Source organism: Perca flavescens, chromosome 5 (assembly GCF_004354835.1).
Source record: "Perca flavescens isolate YP-PL-M2 chromosome 5, PFLA_1.0, whole genome shotgun sequence".
Classification (NCBI taxonomy): Eukaryota; Metazoa; Chordata; class Actinopteri; order Perciformes; family Percidae; genus Perca; species Perca flavescens.
The window spans coordinates 16392508-16412554 of NC_041335.1; the positions used below are offsets into that span (position 1 = coordinate 16392508).

Here is a 20047-nt window from a genome sequence, read left to right on the forward strand (position 1 = left end):
ATCAGGCTCTAATTCATTTCTGCCACCAATCCTAACAACTTCTGCTAAATCTATCATGCATTTAGACGTTGACGTTGTTGATAGGAGTCATACACCTTGCTGACAAAGCTACATGGTTCTCCAGGGGACATGTCATTTCACAATTATTACTAAACTGTTTTCCAGGCACTTGTAGCCTACCTTTTATTCTCATCTCTGACACCTTTCCTCATTTCTGGGAAAACAGAGAGAGGAGAGGGAGGAGAGGGAGAAGAGGGGTGTGGGGCAAACACATGCAGACCATCAGGGAACAGCTGGGATTTGAAGGACAGCTCTTTGAAAAGTGACTGGGACTGACAACACTGGGTTGGGAAATTGGAACCATTTGTATTGTAGCTAAACTCAGGAAGGATCTATTTCTGTTACAGCGGAAAGTTAGGACCCAGTCTCACTGCTGCAGACTTGGCACTGTTTTTGCACCTTATCTCAACACCAGTTATTTAATACGTTTAATTCTACAAATTACTATTTTTCTAACCCAGAAAAACACAACACGATGACAATCGTGTTGTTAAATCACTGCAATTGAAAAGACGCAAACAAGTAAGATATTAGCACAAAATTGACAACAGATCCAAATGTGCTATTTATTTCCCTTTACCACACCTATTAAATAGCCAGCCAAGAGAAGTCTCAGCAGGGGTCTCTCCCTCACGCAACTGATGACTTCTACAATGTCTGATGTCAAGTATTCATCATCTCCTTTCAAACTAATTACTCTAATTTTTTCCATGTCTAAGGCCAAAACCAAACAAAGAGCTCACTATCCTCCCAGCATTTAAACAACCAATCACACAATAAGCATGTTGGGCAAGGGTGAAATCTTCTGCAATTATCACTGGAAAAACAAGTCAGCCAATAGCACGCCTTGCTGCATCGGCTTAGAAGATGGCGAAAACATCTACGTCCTTTAAAGCAGAAAATAGAAAGAAAACAGCTCATATAATTTGAATCAGCCTGCACTTGACTGTTTATAGACACATTTAATGAAACGATATTGTTTATTTTGCTTTGAAAAAAAATATGACAGGTGTACCAACCATCTACAGAGAATGAGAAACAGTAAAATAAATGACAAAAAAATAAATTAAGGCAATGTATCTAAGGACACTGTTAATATTTTGATAATAGTACAAAGACACCAGCAGTCATGAAGGCATACTGCACCCGTATGGTTGGTGCACACACGCACGCACGCACACACGCACACACACAGCTTTAAAGTGAATGTAACCATAAAGAGACATTCTGGGAGTTGCAAGAGCCCAGATGAGGATGTTAGTGAATAGGACAGTAGAAACATGGCAACTCATTTCACTGTCCAGTTAAAAATAAAGACAAAAAAAATAATTATGAATGAGACATTCCCAAATGGGACAGACACTTCAGTTTAAGGTGACTCTTAAATAGGCACAGCAAATGACAACACAGCACAGGAAAAAAAAAAAAAAAAAAAAAAAAAATATATATATATATATATATATATATATATATATATATATATATATATATATATATATATAGTTAGTTAGTTAGTTGTGGAAATCTATGGCAACAACAGAGAGTGGATCGTTAATGACACAGAATATCTTGCATAACAAATGAAGTCTAATTGAAAGACACTTGTAACTGATAGTCCTTGGGAAAACTCTCACACAAAAACACACATTAGTCCCACGTGTTTTGCATGAATAAGTTAATACAGTGTGTATATATCACCCCAGTGTAGCTAGTAAATAGCATTTAGAAGCTGAAAATAAAAAAAAAGTAAAAGATATTTACAACTATACAATGCAGAGGTAAGAGCAAAGCAAAATAAGTGATGGGATATTTCTATAGTCATGACTGCATACATTCTGTACATTACACTATTTTAAATGCCATTAGAATTTACAGAACATATTTACAGTGGATATGAGGAAAGATGTGTGCATGGGGAACTTTCATTTCCTTCAGCTTTCCATTTCACTTTTTGTGTCTTTCGCATCAAACATTCCATCCATAACCACATACATGCGCTCAACTGCTTTAAAAACCTCACACATGCACTTTCCCTTTTTCTTTCAGACCAACATCTTTGAAATCTATCATCATTAGTTTTCTCTTTAATAATTATGTAGTCATACTCCCTTTATTATTAAAGTTATTTTTCATTCAAACTATAGTTCAGCTGGATGAAATGTTTTTGATTTTAGGATGTCAGATTCAGAACTGCACATCTACAGGCGGTTCCTCCTCCATTCATAAAGCTGGACCAGGGTTGACAGGTCAGGGCTTAGGCAGGAGTAGAGCTCTTCTCACTGGCCAGACTGTGTTTGGGTTCTGGTCTGTGGGGTTTGTGCTGAGGGCTGCTGCGAAGGTTGTCATCCATCTACAGTATAGGGTGTCCAGTTTAGTTAGAGCACACATGCACACGCAGAAAACAATATGACAATGATTCTATACACTACACTATATACACTATATCTACTTCTAGTACAGTTGAGACTGTACCTGCCAAATGCAACCATGAACCCAAGCAAAGAGACGATAAAAGGAAAGCAGAAGCACCTTCTCGATCATGTTGGACTCTTTGTTTACAAGCTGAGTTAGTTTCTGGAGGTTGGCATCCATTCTTTCCTGAACAGGTGGGGGAGGACCTGGAGAGAAATGACGTAAGTGGACAATGGCAGAAAATAGCAGAGAGTTAGTGGAAGAGGAATAGTGTTAGGCAAAAAAAAATAGAGATGATACAAAGAGCAAGCATGCAGTCAAACAAAGATGTGAGAAGAAGACAAACACTGATGTTGTTAGTTGTTTTGTGTGTTTGTAATGTTAAACTTCTCCTGCATCTTTGTATGTGAATTTTGCCAAGCTGAAGCCACAGGAGTGTGAGTATTTTCAGTGTTTGCAGCGATCTTACAAGGTTGATCTGAGCTGAAGTAGACTGCGAGGATGTTGTCACAGAAGCTTGTGAGGTTATCCAGCTGTCTGAGGTGACTCTGCAGAGGGCTACTGGGGAGACTGGCTTTGTAAAGTGGAGCCACAAAACCAAACACAAAGGCGTCCAGACTGGTCGGCCTACAAACAAAGACAAGACAAAAGACTTTCTAGGGATGGGTGTTTCAAACTACCATCTGCTATAAACACTATGACCCTTCCATTGGATAGCTGTCCTCAGTTTGTCCATGTATACTGTATCTGTCCCCATCAAATTAACCCTAAATACATTTTTAAAAAGCGATGTAGGGCTAAGAGACATCAACAGCAGTATTACTCATATTATATGTGTTTTATAAATCCTTGAACTACAATTAATATTTTTTTCTTAATGAACACTGGAAAGCATTTTCTAAGTTTGATTCCCATTCCCTTTAATGTGATGAACATCAACAGGAAATGTGATTTTCCATACTACTACTTTAGCTTATGTTTAGGGCTGCAACTAACAATTGTTTTCATCATAGATTAATCCAGTTTTTCAAAATCCAGGGTAATGTCTTTAAAATGTCTATAAAGATATTCAGTTTAATATGCTATAAAACAGAGAAAAGCAGGTAATCTCCATATTTGAGTGGCTTAAAACTACATTGTCTATTTTTGTGATTAATTGTATTTAAAAGGCCAACTGAAAAGGTGGCAACATTAAATGCACAAACCTAGAAACATCAGTACGTCCAAGCAACCTCAACTCTCATCCAGACCCAAAAGCTATAAACTGCTTAATTAGTGTATCCAGAGTCTCTCAGCTCTACTTCTCTGAGACATGGAAAAACAGGGATTACACTATAATGCTGTCCAGTAATGTTCAATAAAATGGTAAACAAAAAGATGTATGTGTCTTCCATTACTAATATTTTATATCTCTGTTGTGTAACCCGGTAAGTACAGTAATGTCTATTTCAAACTTTTCTAAAACACCTGCTCAAAAGAGAAAAAAATTGTCTGTCATTACTGTGAAATGTTTCCCCATTCTTAATCCCCGTATGTGAGACTAAGTTCACTGGGATAATAATTCTAAAGACTGCAACCAATGTTTTAGTATGTGTTCCGCCGCCGTCTTTAAAATGTCTTGTTGTGTCAGTCCAAAACCCAAAAATATTAAGTTTAATATGCTATATACAGAGAAAAGCAGGAAATCTCCATATTTGAGTGGCTGAAAACTACATTGTTTGCCATTTCTGCATGAAAAATAACATTACATTACACTGTCATTTAGCTGATGCTTTTATCCAAAGCTACTTCCAATTAATTATCAAAATATTTGGCGATTATTTTTCCCTTGATCAACTAATCGATTAGTCTACTAATCGTGCTAGCTCTACTTTTGTGATTAATTGTATTTAAATGGCCAACTGAATATTTAATAAGAAAATCTCGACGGCCCAGACTCCTAACCACAAATCTTAGAAAATAAGACAATATTTCCATGCCAATTTTTCAGGCTTTTCCATCTTTTTTGTTTTCCAATAGCTTTGCACCTGCATGTGATATACATATGATATGATCCTTCAAAAGACATTAGAGAACTTACGAGTTGCCAAAAAAGTAGTTTGCAGTTCCCAGTCTGTAGGAGAGGAGATTCAGGCACTCTTTAGCATCGCTGTAGATCTGAGGCAGACAGTGAGAGAGATTTACAGTTGTGAAAAAGAGAACTTGTGACTGATGAATCAGACAAGTCAATATTTACCTTTCCCTCCACTTCGGTGATTCTGTGTAGCGGCGCCTCTCCTTTGGTTAGAAGGATACGGGAGAGGGCAGTGTTGGCATGGCGACTAGGGACGAGAAAGTTAAGAGGGAATGGCGAGCGTGAGGCAAACCATGGCCGTGTCAGATTGGCGTAGTTTTCTGCATCCACCCAGAAAGTGTGCAACTGTGGGACAAAAGGCATCACTCTAAATATTAACAGTACTCACAGAGGAGTCCTTGTCAGGGAACAAGCAGAGGAGAGATGGTGTTACCAGAGCTGGAAGTAGTTTCTCTTCAAGCAGAGCGATGTATGCCATGGTGTCTGCTCCTTGTCTGGCTGTCAGTTCATAGTCTGCATTACACCTCTGAAAAAAAGAGAAATCACAAATATTACAGTAGATCTGCTTAACAGGGTCATGCTGACCAGGTGATGGACAGTGAGCAGCCGCTGTGTTTATTCTTACCCGTTTCCTCAGGAAGTTGAGAATCTGTGCTGGTTCCTGAACTGCAGAGTCTCCACACAGCAACTCTGGGACTGTGGCTGCAGGTTGAATGACAGGAAGAAGATATTACAATTCAAGACAAAGCTAACATCTGGTGTTGCATCTGCATGTATGTGTACCTGCAATTTACATGAATTCCCTCGATTTTTGGAACCCAATCAGATTCATAAAACCCATGCTTTAAAATCGGTTTTTCAACCTGTTCTGGCAAATGTTTGGGTCCACAAGATTTTCTTGACTGTGGCAATTATTGTGTTAGTTGTCATGTGATTTTAAGTATGCATACTATTGTAGTATAGTGTTATTTTCAAGAGCATGAAGAAAGCTCGGAATGGATTATACATATTACATGAACATATTTTCCAAACTTAAAATGTACCTATATCAGTCATAGAATTCTCTGTCGACCACATGTGTAGGCTATATCAAGCAACCCCCATGTGGTGTCTGGACCACGTTAGAGTTTCTAACTCACCTGTTAGAGTTTTCCATGTCCAGTCTATAGGAGAAACCGTGACTTTTGCCCCAGAAAACTTGGCATATGCCTGAAAGAAAATTGATACTTGAATCCAGCAAGATGGTAAAATGAGACAACCTTTAGTGCATTTATGATTTCAAAGTCTGTCATGAATGTTATAATACAAGACTGTAATACTTTAATCAAGGCCAAGTTTTGTCTGATCTCAATCTTCTAATGTTGCTGAATGCTTGCTGCAATCAAAGTATCCGCAGTAGAAATTTGGCACCAACAATAAATGCAGATTTAGCACAAGGACAACATTTACAGAAAGAGGAAAAACAAAGTAAGCAAAACCATAAAAAAAAACGCAGACAAAAAGATGTAGGCCTAGGCCGATAACTAAATCTATTAGGGCTGCAACTAACAATTATTTTCGGTACAAAGTGTCAAATAATAGTAAAAGCTGGCTATCACAAATTTCTGGATACCAAGGGGACTTCAAATGTCTTATTTTGTCCGACTAACAGTCAAACACCCAACAGATGTTCAGTTTACAGGGTACAAAAAAGAGAAACGCAGCAAATCATCACACTGGAGGTGCTAGGACCTGTGGCATGAAAAAAAATAACTGAAACAATAAATTGGTTATTTTCTGTCAATAGACTAACCAAATAATAATTCCAGCTCTCAAATCAATGCTACTTTATTTGCTGCCTGATTGTTCATATTATATAAATGTCTTATTCCTATTTTCTAAAATGTACCCCAATGGCAAACACAGAATTCCTGTTTTTAGGGCAACGTTAACGTTACAAGAAATAAGACCAGGACTTTCCCTTACAAACTTTGACATTTCACTTTCTTAATATATTAGTCTATAACGTTAAATCAAGAAACCCAAAACCCATTGCACAACTTAATGCTTAAAAAGGGAGGCATGCATGCCAGAAAATTAGTCATAATGTCACCTTGTGGCAAGTGCGGTAACTGCATGGATTTACTGGCAGACTAAATGAAAACAACTCTGTTACTTTTCTGACACGTGTATTACTATATCGGCCACAGCCGGTAGTTAGCGAGAGAGAGAGGAATATATACAGCCGATTTAATTCAAATGGAAGCCTCAACAAGCTGACCTTGAATGACCACATTTTTGTTACCAATGAAAGTGACTTTTGACAGCCAGACATACACGAAGGACAGACCATTCAGTCCGCCCAGTTGCGTTGCAGCTGGGCAAACATAACGTTACAACTCAACTGGAAATATTATTTTCTCTCCTGCACATCGAGCTGAACTTGAACAGCTAGCTTAACGAGCAATCTCAATCTGCAGTAGGCAAGTTAGCATGAAAGCTAATCAGAGACACACAGAGAAGACGCAAAGAATACCAAAGAAGAAACATTTCGTCTTCAAAGTACGGCTGGATATAATGCCAGTATGTATTTATTTTACAAGCCAACGATAATATTACCAGAACTATCAGAGACTCGGTGTGGACAGAAGGCAAACCCCAGTCTCCTCCCCAGCATCTCAGCTCCATGGCAGCCGCCATGTTTTGATCCGTGCAAGGAGCTACTGACGTCAGGAGGTACCTGTCATATCCTGGTCATATCAGAGCCTGCAGACGGGAAGAAATAAAGTAGCACTACTAAGATTTGTTTTGACATGAAAGAAAAATAATGTGACTTGTGATTTTTTTATTCGGAATTCCGTTCTTTGGTTTATGCCATTCAACTATAATGGTTCATTCCCAGTGAAAACGAATGAACTCGTTGTCAGTTTGTGAGGATGCTACGATCATAAAATTGGTAAGTAATGGTGGAATTAAGCCATTCGAGCAACAACTCATGATGCATGATGCGTCTTTATGAGAGGGGGCACACAAATAGTAAACATAATGAGAAAGAATGTATTAAAGCAACATGGACGAGAAAATGGACCTTGTGGTGAGACTGTTTTGCCAACCAAAGTCAAGAATGAACTCCCAATCTCAAATGTATTAGTTACTTTTATGGGGAAATTTAGCCCCTGATTCAGAATGTATTCATAAAATGGCCAGTGTGCAGATATAGCTACACAATAGAAATGGACCCTTACACACTGGTTAATTCATAGTTAGTTCTTAGATTACAGTTAGTTAATATTTAGTAAGCTGTTGGTAAATAGTTAACGTTTAGCTAGTTAGTTAACAGTTACATAATAGTTAGTAATAATAAGTTAGGAATTATTAAGTTAAAAAATTAGACTTTATAGAAATTAACTTTTCACATGTTAAGTTTAAATATGCACACGTCATTTTAAAATGTGAAACTTGGTTTCATATGTGAAATCACAACATTACAAATGTGAAATTAACTTTTTCACATGTAAAAGATTGCATTTCACATGTGATTTTCCGTAAGGGTTGAAAGGAACAGTGACACATGGTCAGACTTACTTTATATCAGGAATGAAAGTGGCCTTTTCATTTTTTGATTTTCATATTAAAAAAGTAAAATAGTAATTTTCCTTTTTGTGACCATTTACTTATTTCCAGCAACAGTTGCATGACGTTTGTCCACAGGCTGTTAGTCAGACTGTCGAAGGCTGCCAGATGTTTGGTCGGAGACCAGACAGCCAGACACAAACGGATCCCCGGTGATAATGCTCCGAGGGATGGTAAATGTCTCTCTTTGGCCTGGACCAGCAACTGAGATGTTGAAATGTGCTTGAGGTAAAAACTTTAAGACGAGTACCAGACATCGATCATGAAATGTTTCCAGGGTCCCTAGTCTAGCCCTCTTTGTCCTTCCTTTCCCACATTCTCCAACAGATGGAATTTAGAAAAGGTTGGCAGAGGTATGTAGAACAAGTTAGATTAAATTAAAATTAAACACATCTGGCATACAGTTATATAATTTAACTGGCTTTCTGGTGATGAGCTGATCAAATCCATGTCTCTGAAACAGGGTTATGATGTTTGTGGGAAAAAAATGGCCAGCTGGAATCAAGTTTTCCTCCTTTAAGACTTTTTTTATAGAGTTGGCTGACTGTGTACAGGCTGATTTAGAGTATTTTTTATGCTGTTATATTACAAATCCCTAAAAGACAGTAGACATAAAGACTAATAATAAATTATATAAATTCATAAAAACTCACATTTAGCTCAAACAGTATAAGTAATGTATTACTCTGACAAGTCTTTTTTTGGAATACAATGCTATATATAATGATTTATTTATTGTTTTAAATGTTTCTAGCATGCACTATTACCACATCTTTCACACACAGGTTCAACATACAATTTATTATTTGATGGAACTAAAGTAGCAAGGGGACACTCCCTCAAACTATTTAAAATAGTCCCTACACTGTGCCACTTTCGCAACAGTAGAGTGCAAGGACACGCCCCTTTGCTTTAAAAGCTGTGCCTGTGTCCACAAAACCATCTCACCTCTACTGAGATTTTGCTTAAACATCTGGATTTTTTTCCATCATTCTGTGTTAAAATTGGTGATTAATCTGTGATACTGTAATTGATCCATAAGCGTAGTTTTTTTTTCAGGAAAACAATTTCTGCTGAGGTGTCTCCCATACTGAAGCACTGGGTGATGGGTGTGTGGGCCAGAGCAGCGGCTCTGTCTCTGGTGCTGCAACAGCTGGTGCTCACTATCACAGCTCAAGGCATTAGTAAGTACTCTTCACTGTCTATGTCCTTCTGGAAAACATCATATTTGTCTCTGTAGTTCAGCACATTTTCCGGGTTATGTATTCCTAATTATCTGTTGTCTGGTCTTACAACTTCTAATTTGCAGCAAGCCTGCAAATAACAATGGGAATTCTGCTCATTTGTTTGGCTTTTTTGTAGTTAGTAGAATTTCACGTCCAAAATCAGTTTTAGATGGTAAAACAACACTAACTGCCATCTGAGAAACTTCATGTGCCTAGAATTTACAAGCAAATGTTTCCATATAATATCCTGTCACTTCGTGTTATTCTTGAATTCAGCAAATAGCTCTGTGTGTGTGTGTGTGTGTGTGTGTATGTGTGTGTGTTTGTGTGTGGCAGTGGGTTTGTTCCAGTGGAAAGAGTTTACTGCTGCTGCTTTCTGGAACTCTAGTCTAACACTCAATAAAAAACAGCTGGATACAAACATGAACGTGCACTTACTTAAACATATACGCATGTGTGTGTGTGCACACACACACACACACACACACACACACACTCGTGTACACTGTCACACATAATAAAGTAGCAATTCACAGTTCACTGCAAGCCATAGCCATCAAGACACACTCAGAAAACTTTCCATTAATATTGACTAAAAAAGTAAGTCAGCACCTCTTACAGTATAATGCAGGTTTTTAACAGTCCTCTCCTGTGTTAGTCTATGACCTGCTGGTGTCTCCAGACTGCCTGCCAGACTTGCTCCAAGGAAGTCTGAAGAACAAAGGGCGAGATGAGGCTTTCCTCCTCTCTTCCTTCAGGCTCCAGAGCAAGGCCCCCACGTCTCTGTACAGTGTCATCAACCCCAAAGACAACACCAAGTACCTGGAGCTCAGCGTGCAGGCCAAACTAAGCAAGGGTGAATTATTCCACTAACACATATAACGGTCTCCGTGACAACTACTTAAACAGACTACATTATCAGAGTTTTAACTTGTGTTCTCTTGCTGCCTATCTCTTCCTTTCTGTCCGCTCTCTGTTTTCTCCTCTGTCTTTCAATCTTGCTTCTCTCCTTCTCTAGTGACCATTCGTTTCCAGAAGACCGACGGCAGATTGGGCACAACCAGTTTCAACCACGCTTCCCTGGCAGATGGCCGAGATCACCATGTGATGCTACATGCCAGAGGTCTACAGGGCGGTCCACCTCGCCTCAACATCTATGTAGACTGCAGACTGGTACACACTTTGGATGATCTGCCGGCTGCGTTTGGTTCACTCCCCCCTGGTCCTAACAAGGTGGCACTCAGGACCCTGCAGTCGAGTGGACAGGTGACTAAGAGGTTTACAGTTGAGAGTAATTCCACATTTGACTGCAGAGATATGTTGCATAGAAACAAAAGTAGTAAATTCCCAATATTACAGTGTAAATGTGAATATTGTTTGAGTAGTGCAACAACTTAAAGGACAAATGCCACATGGATTTCAGGATGAACTGACAGACTTGAAACTGGTGATAGAGGACACCATAGATAATGTGGCGACTCTGCAGGACTGCAGCGTGGATCAGCGTGAATCTCTGCAGCTGCTGAGTGAGAACAGATTGCAACTGACTGTCTGACATCACCTGGCAAACACATGCAGTCTTTTAAACTGGTATACCGGTATGTTTGATGTGTATGTAATTCTCAAATTCTTATTTGCAAAATGACCTCAGGTATCCAGGGAGGTAGCACGGCACACGACCAGGCCACCATGCAGGAGCTGAAGAGCATGTTATCTGAGATGAAGCAACTGCTCAACCAGCAGGTAACGCAGTTCATGTCATCCCAGTCTTGTGTGTCTTGGGCGAGTAACTCCTGATGGAATGGGAAAACACCAAATTTTAAAATGATTGATGAGATGATTTGAATAATCAATAAAAATACCATAGTATTTCAACATAAAGTTCTAGTCCAATCATTTGATAATGTTGTTTACCAACGTTGTGGTTGCTTTTAAAAACCAGGTTGATGCTAAGATGAAATAAATAAAAAATAAAAAAAAAACATTTGGAATTTCCTTTTTTTCTTTGGGATAAGATTGGTTTTGCAATAAAATCAGCAATTTGGTATATAAAGTGAGAATCCAGACTGTGAGGACCTGCTGGAGCTCTTTTGTTTTTTAAGACTTCATGTAACCTCAGCAACAGACAGCTGTGAAAAAGCAAAATCTACTTCAGCAGCAGATAGAAGTGGATGATTTTAGATGCTCATTTAAAGCAGAGGATTTGTTCGGAGATAAGGCATCAAACAGGGAGCCTGAGGCAATAAAATGCTTGTTATATAGTTCGGCATCTCAGACTTGTCAGACACACTGAGAGAATCCTTTATATAAGGAAACAGATCCACCAGAGCTGGCCTGAGCAGACACACTTTTAATAGATTTTCAAAACTTCTGAGTCTCATCCAGGTTTTGGTATTGAAACATAAGATTCTGATTTGTCTCCAATGATATACGCTGTGAAGTAATAACACAATTACCCAATCTTACAGTTTGTCCTGACTAACAGTCTTCACTCTGTTTCTTTCTCTTTAAGATTAAGGAGACAACCTTTCTGAGGAATACCATTACAGAGTGTCTTGCCTGTGGTAAGAAATACAAAAACTCTGATTGTTTTACATTATTTAGAGTATTTAGACATTACTGAAAAAGTGACATTTCAACCAGGTGCTTTTATATCTGTCTATGTGTGCCCACAGGTCTCGGGGGCAATCCAACCATCACGGGTCCAGCTCCAAGCCCTAGGCAGCCTCAGCCTCAGACGCAGTGCCCACCTGGCACCTGTTTCAGACAGAACATGTGCATCCCCTCAGAGTCAGGGGGTTTCCAGTGTGCCCCCTGTCCTGATGGATTTACAGGAGACGGGGTGCACTGTGACGACGTAGATGAAGTACGGATTATGCGTTTCTTGGTGTGCATGCGTCTCTGAAAGCCAGTAAAAGTAGCACTAATGTTTTGTGTGTCTTAGTGCCAGTTCAACCCATGTTACCCTGGTGTCCGGTGTGTGAACACTGCTCCTGGTTTTCGCTGTGAGAAATGCCCTGTGGGATACAGGGGACCAGAAATAAATGGAGTGGGAGTGTCCTATGCAAAGTCCCACAAACAGGTACAACAAACAAAATTGCAACACTGTACTGTATATAAAACATTCTGTTTGAATTATCTGTGCCTGTTGGCAGAATATGAATCTGTTTTCTTGATATACTGACTTTCTTCTGTTCTTCCCAGGTGTGTGACGATATAGATGAGTGTCTGGGCCCGCCTGAGAATGGAGGTTGCACTGCCAACTCACACTGCTACAACACTATAGTAAGGCCACTGCAAGTGCTGTATAGTTATTCATCTGCTGCCATAACTCTGACTAGGGCTGTGCAATTAATTAAATTATGATCGCGATTTCGATTTTGGCTCCTAACAAACACAAAAACAATGTTATCGAGAAAAACGATTATTTTACACTTAGCTTAACCCTTTGCAAGTACACTCATATTTTGTCTTGTGTTCTGAAGGGGAATTCAAAAAGTGAAAAACGGGAAAAGTAGTAAGGGAAATTTCACAGTTCAAGGTGTTTTCACTGTTGATTTGTTTGAACTGTTTCACTGTTTTTTAAGTTCAATAAATGCAACATCTTTCCAAAAGTCAATGAGTAATCTAACTCTGGCCAACAGTGTTAGTTTTGTCTACCTGTAGTCTGACTCAGATGATGACATTGTAGGAGATAGCTGTGATGACAACATAGACAGGTCACACTCTCTCATAGCAGAAGGCCCTGGTTTTTGACTCAGTATTGTCCTCACCAGGGCTCCTTCCGCTGCGGTGAGTGCAAAACTGGCTTCACAGGTGATCAGGTGAGAGGCTGCCATGGTACCAGGCTTTGCCCCAACGGTCAACCCAGCCCCTGCGACGCCAATGCCAATTGTGTTGTGGAGAGAGATGGCAGCATTAGCTGTGTGGTAAGAATTTAGAAGACACTGAAGTCATAATCAGCTGCATGCATGCATACCCCTGGATCATGAACGTTAGTTACTAACTGTTGGGCTTTTCCTCGTTATATCGTTCACATAAAATGTCATGACATGACTTTTTCTTCTTGTGTGCGTGTTAGTGTGGCGTTGGTTGGGCAGGTAATGGCTATGTGTGTGGAAAGGACACAGATATTGACGCCTATCCTGACAATAAGCTCCAGTGCAGAGACACCAACTGTGAGCAGGTACTCATTTCTATACCTCCTAACCTCTCTTAGAATGAATGATGATCCTGCTAGTGTTATAAATTAATGTTGTGTGTTTTACTGTGTTGTTTCCAGGATAACTGTGTGTTTGTGCCAAACTCTGGCCAAGAGGATGCAGACAGGGACGGGATGGGTGACTCCTGTGATGATGATGCAGACAGCGATGGCATTATTAACATAGATGTAGGTAACTTTACACCACAGGACCAACATAAAAATTTGGGTGGGTGCTAACATTTTTATGAACAGGATTGTAACTCTCTCACTTGACCTTATGCACTATGCAGTAAACCTATTATTATTTAATTATTATTAACCTATTATTTTCTGTTTTAGGACAACTGCTGGCTCGTTCCTAATGTGGACCAAAGGAACAGCGATAAGGATCTCCATGGCGATGCCTGTGACAACTGCAGAACAGTCGATAACCCCTTACAGAGGGATACCGATCAGGACGGGCTGGGAGATGAATGTGATGATGATATGGATGGGGACGGTAAGCGTGTTTGTTATTATGTCAGTCAAATAATTGTTATAGTCACATAGTTTTGTGATTGCTGGGTGTAATTAGAGGGGCAATTTTTGTAAATGGTCACATTGGCTGAAATGGTTGGATGGTCATTACTGTGGGAGGTGTAGTTACTGGACCATTACTGCTTTTATTGCATCAGTTAGAGGTAATACATTTAAAAATACATTGTGAAACCAAGTGGCTGATAATCGCATTAAACAACGGCCGTGTCTGTGAGGGTTATCCAAACCACAGACTGTCTAGACAAGAATACAACCTTTGCAATCCTGTTTGGTGGAAAATGTGGCGATTTTTGTTGCGTTCACTGGACTGGCAGCAATTTATCTGTTCAAAACAACCTCCTGGTCTTTTTTGTGTCTGTTTCCAATACACATAATGTACAAGTTAGATCATTGGCTTTCAGGGAAACAAGTCAAGCCTTATTAAGCCGTATTAAAAAAAACTGTGTTAAATGTTAAAATGTTCCAACTAGAATCGTGTTTTCTCACAAACCTTCCTCATACACTTCACTTGATTGCCCTTTTAGAGCACCTCTCATTTGTTCCACAGTTTTAACTTCTTGCCTTTGTGTGTGCTTGCATGTTTACCTATATATGCTTACGCACATTGCATGTTTAGGCTCTGTTTGGTGCCCCCTGTCATTTTGTTAGAGCTCCAACCTCTTGATCATTTGGTTATGTCTTTAACTCCAAGGCTGGATTGCTAAGCGCTTGGTCATGTCCGTTCCGTCTCTAAAAGCATTTTTCCACGGTAAGCCTCAGCCAGGCATTGAAGGCCACTGGAAACTATTTCACCTTCGTCTTCCACAAACACTGCCATCTGGTGATCCATTTGACAGACCTTATATGTAGGCTGCGTTCTATCATGCTTTTTTGATTTTCCTGCCAACGCTTTTACGCATGAGGCAGAAATGAAAGTGCTGAGGTGTTTATGTTCGTTTGAAGGTTTGAAGAATATTCTTGACAACTGCCAGCGAGTCCCCAATGTAGACCAGAAAGACAGAGACAATGATGGGGTGGGAGATGCCTGTGACAGCTGTCCTGACATGGCCAACCCTAACCAGGTAACAAACCAAACAGTAACCTGAAGAAGATGAATCTGTTGCCATAACTCTGACTAGGGCTGTGCAATTAATTAAATTATGATTGCAATTTCGATTTTGGCTCCTAACGATCACAAAAACAATGTTACACTCATATTTTGTCTTGTGTTCTGAAGGGGAATTCATAAATTGAAAAGTGAAAAACGGGAAAAGTAGTAAGGGAAATTTCACAATTCAAGGTGTTTTCACTGTTGATTTGTTGGAACTGTTTCACTGTTTTTTAAGTTCAATAAATGCAACATCTTTCCAAAAGTCAATGAGTAATCTAACTCTGGCCAACAGTGTTTGTTTTGTCTACCTGTAGTCTGACTCAGATGATGACCTTGTAGGGGATAGCTGTGATGACAACATAGACAGGTAGAGCCCACTTTCATGACATGTGGTATGAATGTGTATAAAGATGTAAAACGTTTTGTTTTACCTGCTCTACCTCCTCTTTGTCAGTGATGGCGATGGACACCAGAACACAAAAGACAACTGTCCCACAATCATCAACTCCTCTCAGTTGGACACTGACAAGGATGGAATGGTCTTCATACTTTATTTTATTTATTTAATGCATCATATTTAATTAATTCTTCTTACGTATGCTGAGCTACAGATGGCTCTGTGTTTACACTACACCAAATGTGCTATTTTATCTTGATAGGGAGACGATTGTGACGACGACGACGATAACGACGGAATACTGGACGATGATGACAACTGCAGACTAGTTCCCAACCCAGACCAAAAGGACACAGATAGTTAGTATCACTTCACGTTTGTCCCTTAGTGCGTATTTGTTTCTGCTGTGTTGTCCCTGAGCGGTGTCCTTGTAATTCAGATAACAGAGTTGGAGATGCATGCGAAGGAGATTTTGACAAAGACAACGTCATCGACATAATCGACCACTGTCCAGAGAATGCTGAGGTCACCCTGACCGACTTCAGAGCCTATCAGACCGTAGTACTGGATCCAGAGGGGGACTCTCAGATTGACCCCAACTGGGTGGTCCTTAATCAGGTAAACAATAGCCAGAGTTCAAAACCCCTTCTCTAGCTAACCTCTGTTACTGTATTACAGTAGTCTATATGGACAAAGTTTCATTTCCGGGATTGTTCAAGTGCTGCCGGAAATTCCGCTGGTTGTCCCTGATTTCGTCCGGATGTCCTTTACCTTACGCTTTCTTTGTGTTGGTATTTTAAACTCCGGTGGATTTATGAGGACTATGGTTAACTGCTCCTCAGATAACTGCAGGGTAAATCGAGACAGCTAGCTAGACTATCTGTCCAATCTGAGTTTTCTGTTGCACGACTAAAACAACTTTTGAACATACACGTTTTGCAGTAGGCCTGTATGATTAATCATTATAAAATCGCGATCTCGATTCACCCCTGTTCGCGATTTAATTTTTAAATGACTTAAATTTTAAATATTTTTTTGGACATTTTTGGCCTTTATTTTGATAGGACAGCTGAAGACAGCAGTTAAAGAGTGTGCTAAGAAGTCATTCTGTTTTTGATACTGTACTTAAATTGGCAATTGACAAACTCCATTTCTCTAGAGACTGAAGCTGTAGCTGCAGCATGTTGGTTGACATGTTTTAATTATGTAAAGACATGTTCAAGGAGTTCAGATAGAGCCTTGCCATGGTTCATGTGTGCAATAAACATTACATTTCGTGAGAAAAAATCGTGGCAGAAAATCGTGATATCAATTATAAGCTAAAAAATCATTATTCATATTTTTCCCCGAATCGTGCAGGCCTATTTTGCAGCGGCACCGGGGCTTTGTCCGGTGCTTAGCGCTGCCCAGGACGATTGTGATTGGTTTAAAGAAATGCCAATAAACCAGAGCACATTTTTTTCCCGTCCCGGAATGCTGTGTGGACTCACCACATCCTCCTCCGCAGCACTGTGGAGGAAGGTCTGGCGATGCGAGACTAGTATACTAGTTTCTTTTTCAAGTCTTTGAATAAAGTTCATACCTGTTCCGTCCATATTCTATACAAAATGAGGATAGTACTGTACTGGATAGCAAAATTTTATCACCTGTTCATTTTAATGCGAGATAAAACTGCAATTATTATCTTAGTATTAATCAACAACAAATCTAATGAGTCCCATAATACTAGAAATAAAGTGAAGCTACTTTCTTTTGTCCTGACAGGGCATGGAGATAGTTCAGACAATGAACTCTGACCCTGGCCTTGCTGTAGGTAAGCACAGAGTACCTTCATACTGCCTGATCCCCATCCGTTTTAACAATAGAATATTTTCCATCTTCTTCAATGTGTTTTTTGTCAGCCTGTTCCCTAATATGTTGTGTATTTCTTCTTAACTGTCCACATCTGAAGGCTACAAAGCGTTCAGTGGGGTTGACTTTGAGGGAACGTTCCACGTGAACACAATGACGGACGATGACTATGCCGGCTTCATCTTCGGCTACCAGGACTCCTCCTCCTTCTACGTGGTGATGTGGAAACAGACGGAACAAACCTACTGGCAGGCTGCACCCTTCAGAGCCGTCGCTGAGCCGGGAATACAACTCAAGGTAAATGGCTGCATTGATATACACACTCACACACCGATGACGGCAAGCTACCGTGCAAGTTGCACGCCTGAGGAGCAATTTGGGGATAGGTGTCTTGCCCAAGGACAGGTGGGCAGAAGCCACAGCTGGGGGAAGTGTATTTACTCTCATTGTGTTATTTTCCCTCTCTTATGCTATCTGGCATCACTAGGTTGTGAAGTCAAAGACAGGTCCGGGTGAGTATCTGAGGAACTCCCTCTGGCACACAGGACACACCCCTGATCAGGTCCGTCTCCTGTGGAAGGACCCGAGGAACGTTGGCTGGAAGGACAAGGTGTCCTACCGCTGGTTCCTCCAGCACAGACCACAGGTTGGATACATTAGGTACAAACACCAGGACACACACAAACGCTCAAGAGACACACTCATACTGTGTGAACTGACTTAACTTAGATCACCTTGTGTGTGAACCAGGGCTCGCTTCTTTGAGGGTCCAAAGCTGGTGGCGGACACAGAGGTGATCATTGACACCAGTATGAGAGGTGGGAGACTGGGCGTGTTCTGCTTCTCTCAGGAAAATATCATCTGGTCCAATCTGAAGTACCGTTGCAACGGTGAGTGTCTGTAAGTTAAAGGCTGTCCAATCAGCTACATAAACTTAAGTATGCCTATGAGTTTCTTTTTCTTCCTCATCCCCACAGACACTATTCCTGCTGACTACGAGGATCTCCATGCCCAGAACACAGAGTGAAGCTAGAGGAGGGAAGTGATCCATCAAGGAAACAACTTGAGTCCTGCTGAAAACACGTATGTAAGGAGTAGAGCTGCAGATGAGAACAAAGAGGAAGAGGACATGAGTTAGAGAAAGAAAGATGAATGTAAGAGGGAACGTGATGGACAGTTTTGGCGATGGTATTTTAACTTTGTCATTCAAATGAGAGGATTGGGCATTATACACTTTAATTATGTATAACTGATGCCAGTACATTTTGTATAAATCAGCAGATTCTGTGTACGTTTATGCAATATCTCAAATGCAATAATCAGCATTTTAGGAATACTGTTAAATATGCAATAATGTTTTGGAATAAGTTGCAAGTACAATAAAATTCTGAGCATTTAAGAAAATAAAAGCAGGTTCTATGTCGTTTTTTTTACATAAGATCAGTAAATAAAGACACCACATGGCATTCAATGGAGTTTTATTGAAATAGTGTGAACAATGAACTGCATGGTACCCACATATTTATATTTCAAACACACTACTTGGTCCAAATAAGTGTCCCTGTATGTTATGGTAGTACACAGCCTTCACAGTGGGTTCTGCTATCTGATTTAGGATATATATATATATATATATATTTTTATTTTTAAATCAAAGCTGCAGAGCACCATTTATTTTCTACATTCATACCAATAGCTAAATGCAGAAATGTTTCCAAAAAAGATAAGTCACAATTTGCTTTCCACAGAATTTAAGCCAAAATGTACGTACATTTTAAGTTATTATAAAACAAAAAAGGACAATGATTTATTGATGAATGAGAAACAAATGACTTGCAGTTAACAATGCGCAATAAATTGTATTTTAATACAATACAACAGAAATCTGTTACACAGGTAACAAGTGAAGGTCTTTGTGTGAATTTCCTTTTGGCAGTAAACCCAACATCCAGTGTTGAATAACTCTCTAATAAAAGCACTTATGCTACCTTATTCTGACCACCATTATGAGCTGACACACGTAACAAAAGCCTTTATAACTGTACAGAAAACGGCTGATTCAAGTGTCTGTGTGTGCATGCAAATACATAATGTTCTCAGTTATATTATTCTCTGTATCTGACCAAACAATTGTAATAATGTAGTTTGTTGTTTTCTGACATCTACCTTTGGCAAACGTTTCTCATCTGTGTCACTGCAGCTCTTCCAGAGAGGCAGCACTCCACTAACGTCACTCTTACATAAGGCAGGTTGATTTGAGGAGCACTGCCCTGTACAACAACAACGATGACTGGAAATGTTGTACAGATGACAGGGATTTTCCTAAGAAAAAATCTGGCTCAAATGGAGCACTGGCAATAATAAAATCTGAAACATCCTTGAAATCTAAGTGGAAACTTCACAACACTGGGTATAATATTGAAAAGACTTGTTCCTTTGCATAGAAAACTTCTACAAAAAGGGAGTGATTTAACAAAGCACAAACATATACAGCTTACATGTGAGCCTGAGAGATGAGTTTTTAAACAGAGTCGGGGACAAATCTACTTCAATTTACACCACAGTTCTTCATAAATGATTTCTG

The 20047-nt window shown here is 39.7% G+C and overlaps 2 protein-coding genes across 5 annotated transcripts; one reads left to right on the top strand and one right to left on the bottom strand.

Moving 5' to 3' along the window:
- Positions 1-2169: 2169 nt before the first annotated feature.
- Positions 2170-7292, bottom strand: mtx3 (metaxin 3). Of its 2 annotated transcripts, XM_028577620.1 has the most exons (9): positions 7145-7291; positions 5686-5755; positions 5172-5248; positions 4980-5072; positions 4709-4891; positions 4553-4629; positions 2942-3099; positions 2590-2678; positions 2170-2410 (listed from the first exon to the last, which is right to left on the bottom strand). In XM_028577620.1, exons 1-9 carry the CDS (start codon positions 7223-7225, stop codon positions 2315-2317), a joined length of 924 nt encoding a protein of 307 aa, XP_028433421.1. In that variant the 5' UTR covers positions 7226-7291; the 3' UTR covers positions 2170-2314. The 2 variants fall into 2 exon arrangements, with proteins under 2 accessions (XP_028433421.1, XP_028433422.1); XM_028577621.1 differs by lacking the exon at positions 2590-2678 and having other exon boundaries at positions 2318-2410; positions 7145-7292.
- Positions 6700-18606, top strand: thbs4a (thrombospondin 4a). Of its 3 annotated transcripts, none has more exons than XM_028577619.1 (25): positions 6700-7481; positions 8237-8386; positions 9218-9342; positions 10043-10240; positions 10403-10650; positions 10808-10910; positions 11036-11127; positions 11897-11948; positions 12060-12250; positions 12329-12466; positions 12589-12669; positions 13161-13313; positions 13466-13570; positions 13667-13774; positions 13928-14087; positions 15068-15186; positions 15530-15582; positions 15670-15754; positions 15875-15971; positions 16052-16230; positions 17377-17425; positions 17564-17760; positions 17951-18123; positions 18214-18353; positions 18441-18606. In XM_028577619.1, exons 2-25 carry the CDS (start codon positions 8376-8378, stop codon positions 18488-18490), a joined length of 2907 nt encoding a protein of 968 aa, XP_028433420.1. In that variant the 5' UTR covers positions 6700-7481; positions 8237-8375; the 3' UTR covers positions 18491-18606. The 3 variants fall into 3 exon arrangements, with proteins under 3 accessions (XP_028433420.1, XP_028433418.1, XP_028433417.1); XM_028577617.1 differs by having other exon boundaries at positions 6701-7481; positions 8210-8386; positions 9206-9342; XM_028577616.1 differs by having other exon boundaries at positions 6701-7481; positions 9206-9342.
- The last annotated feature ends 1441 nt before the right edge of the window (positions 18607-20047 follow it).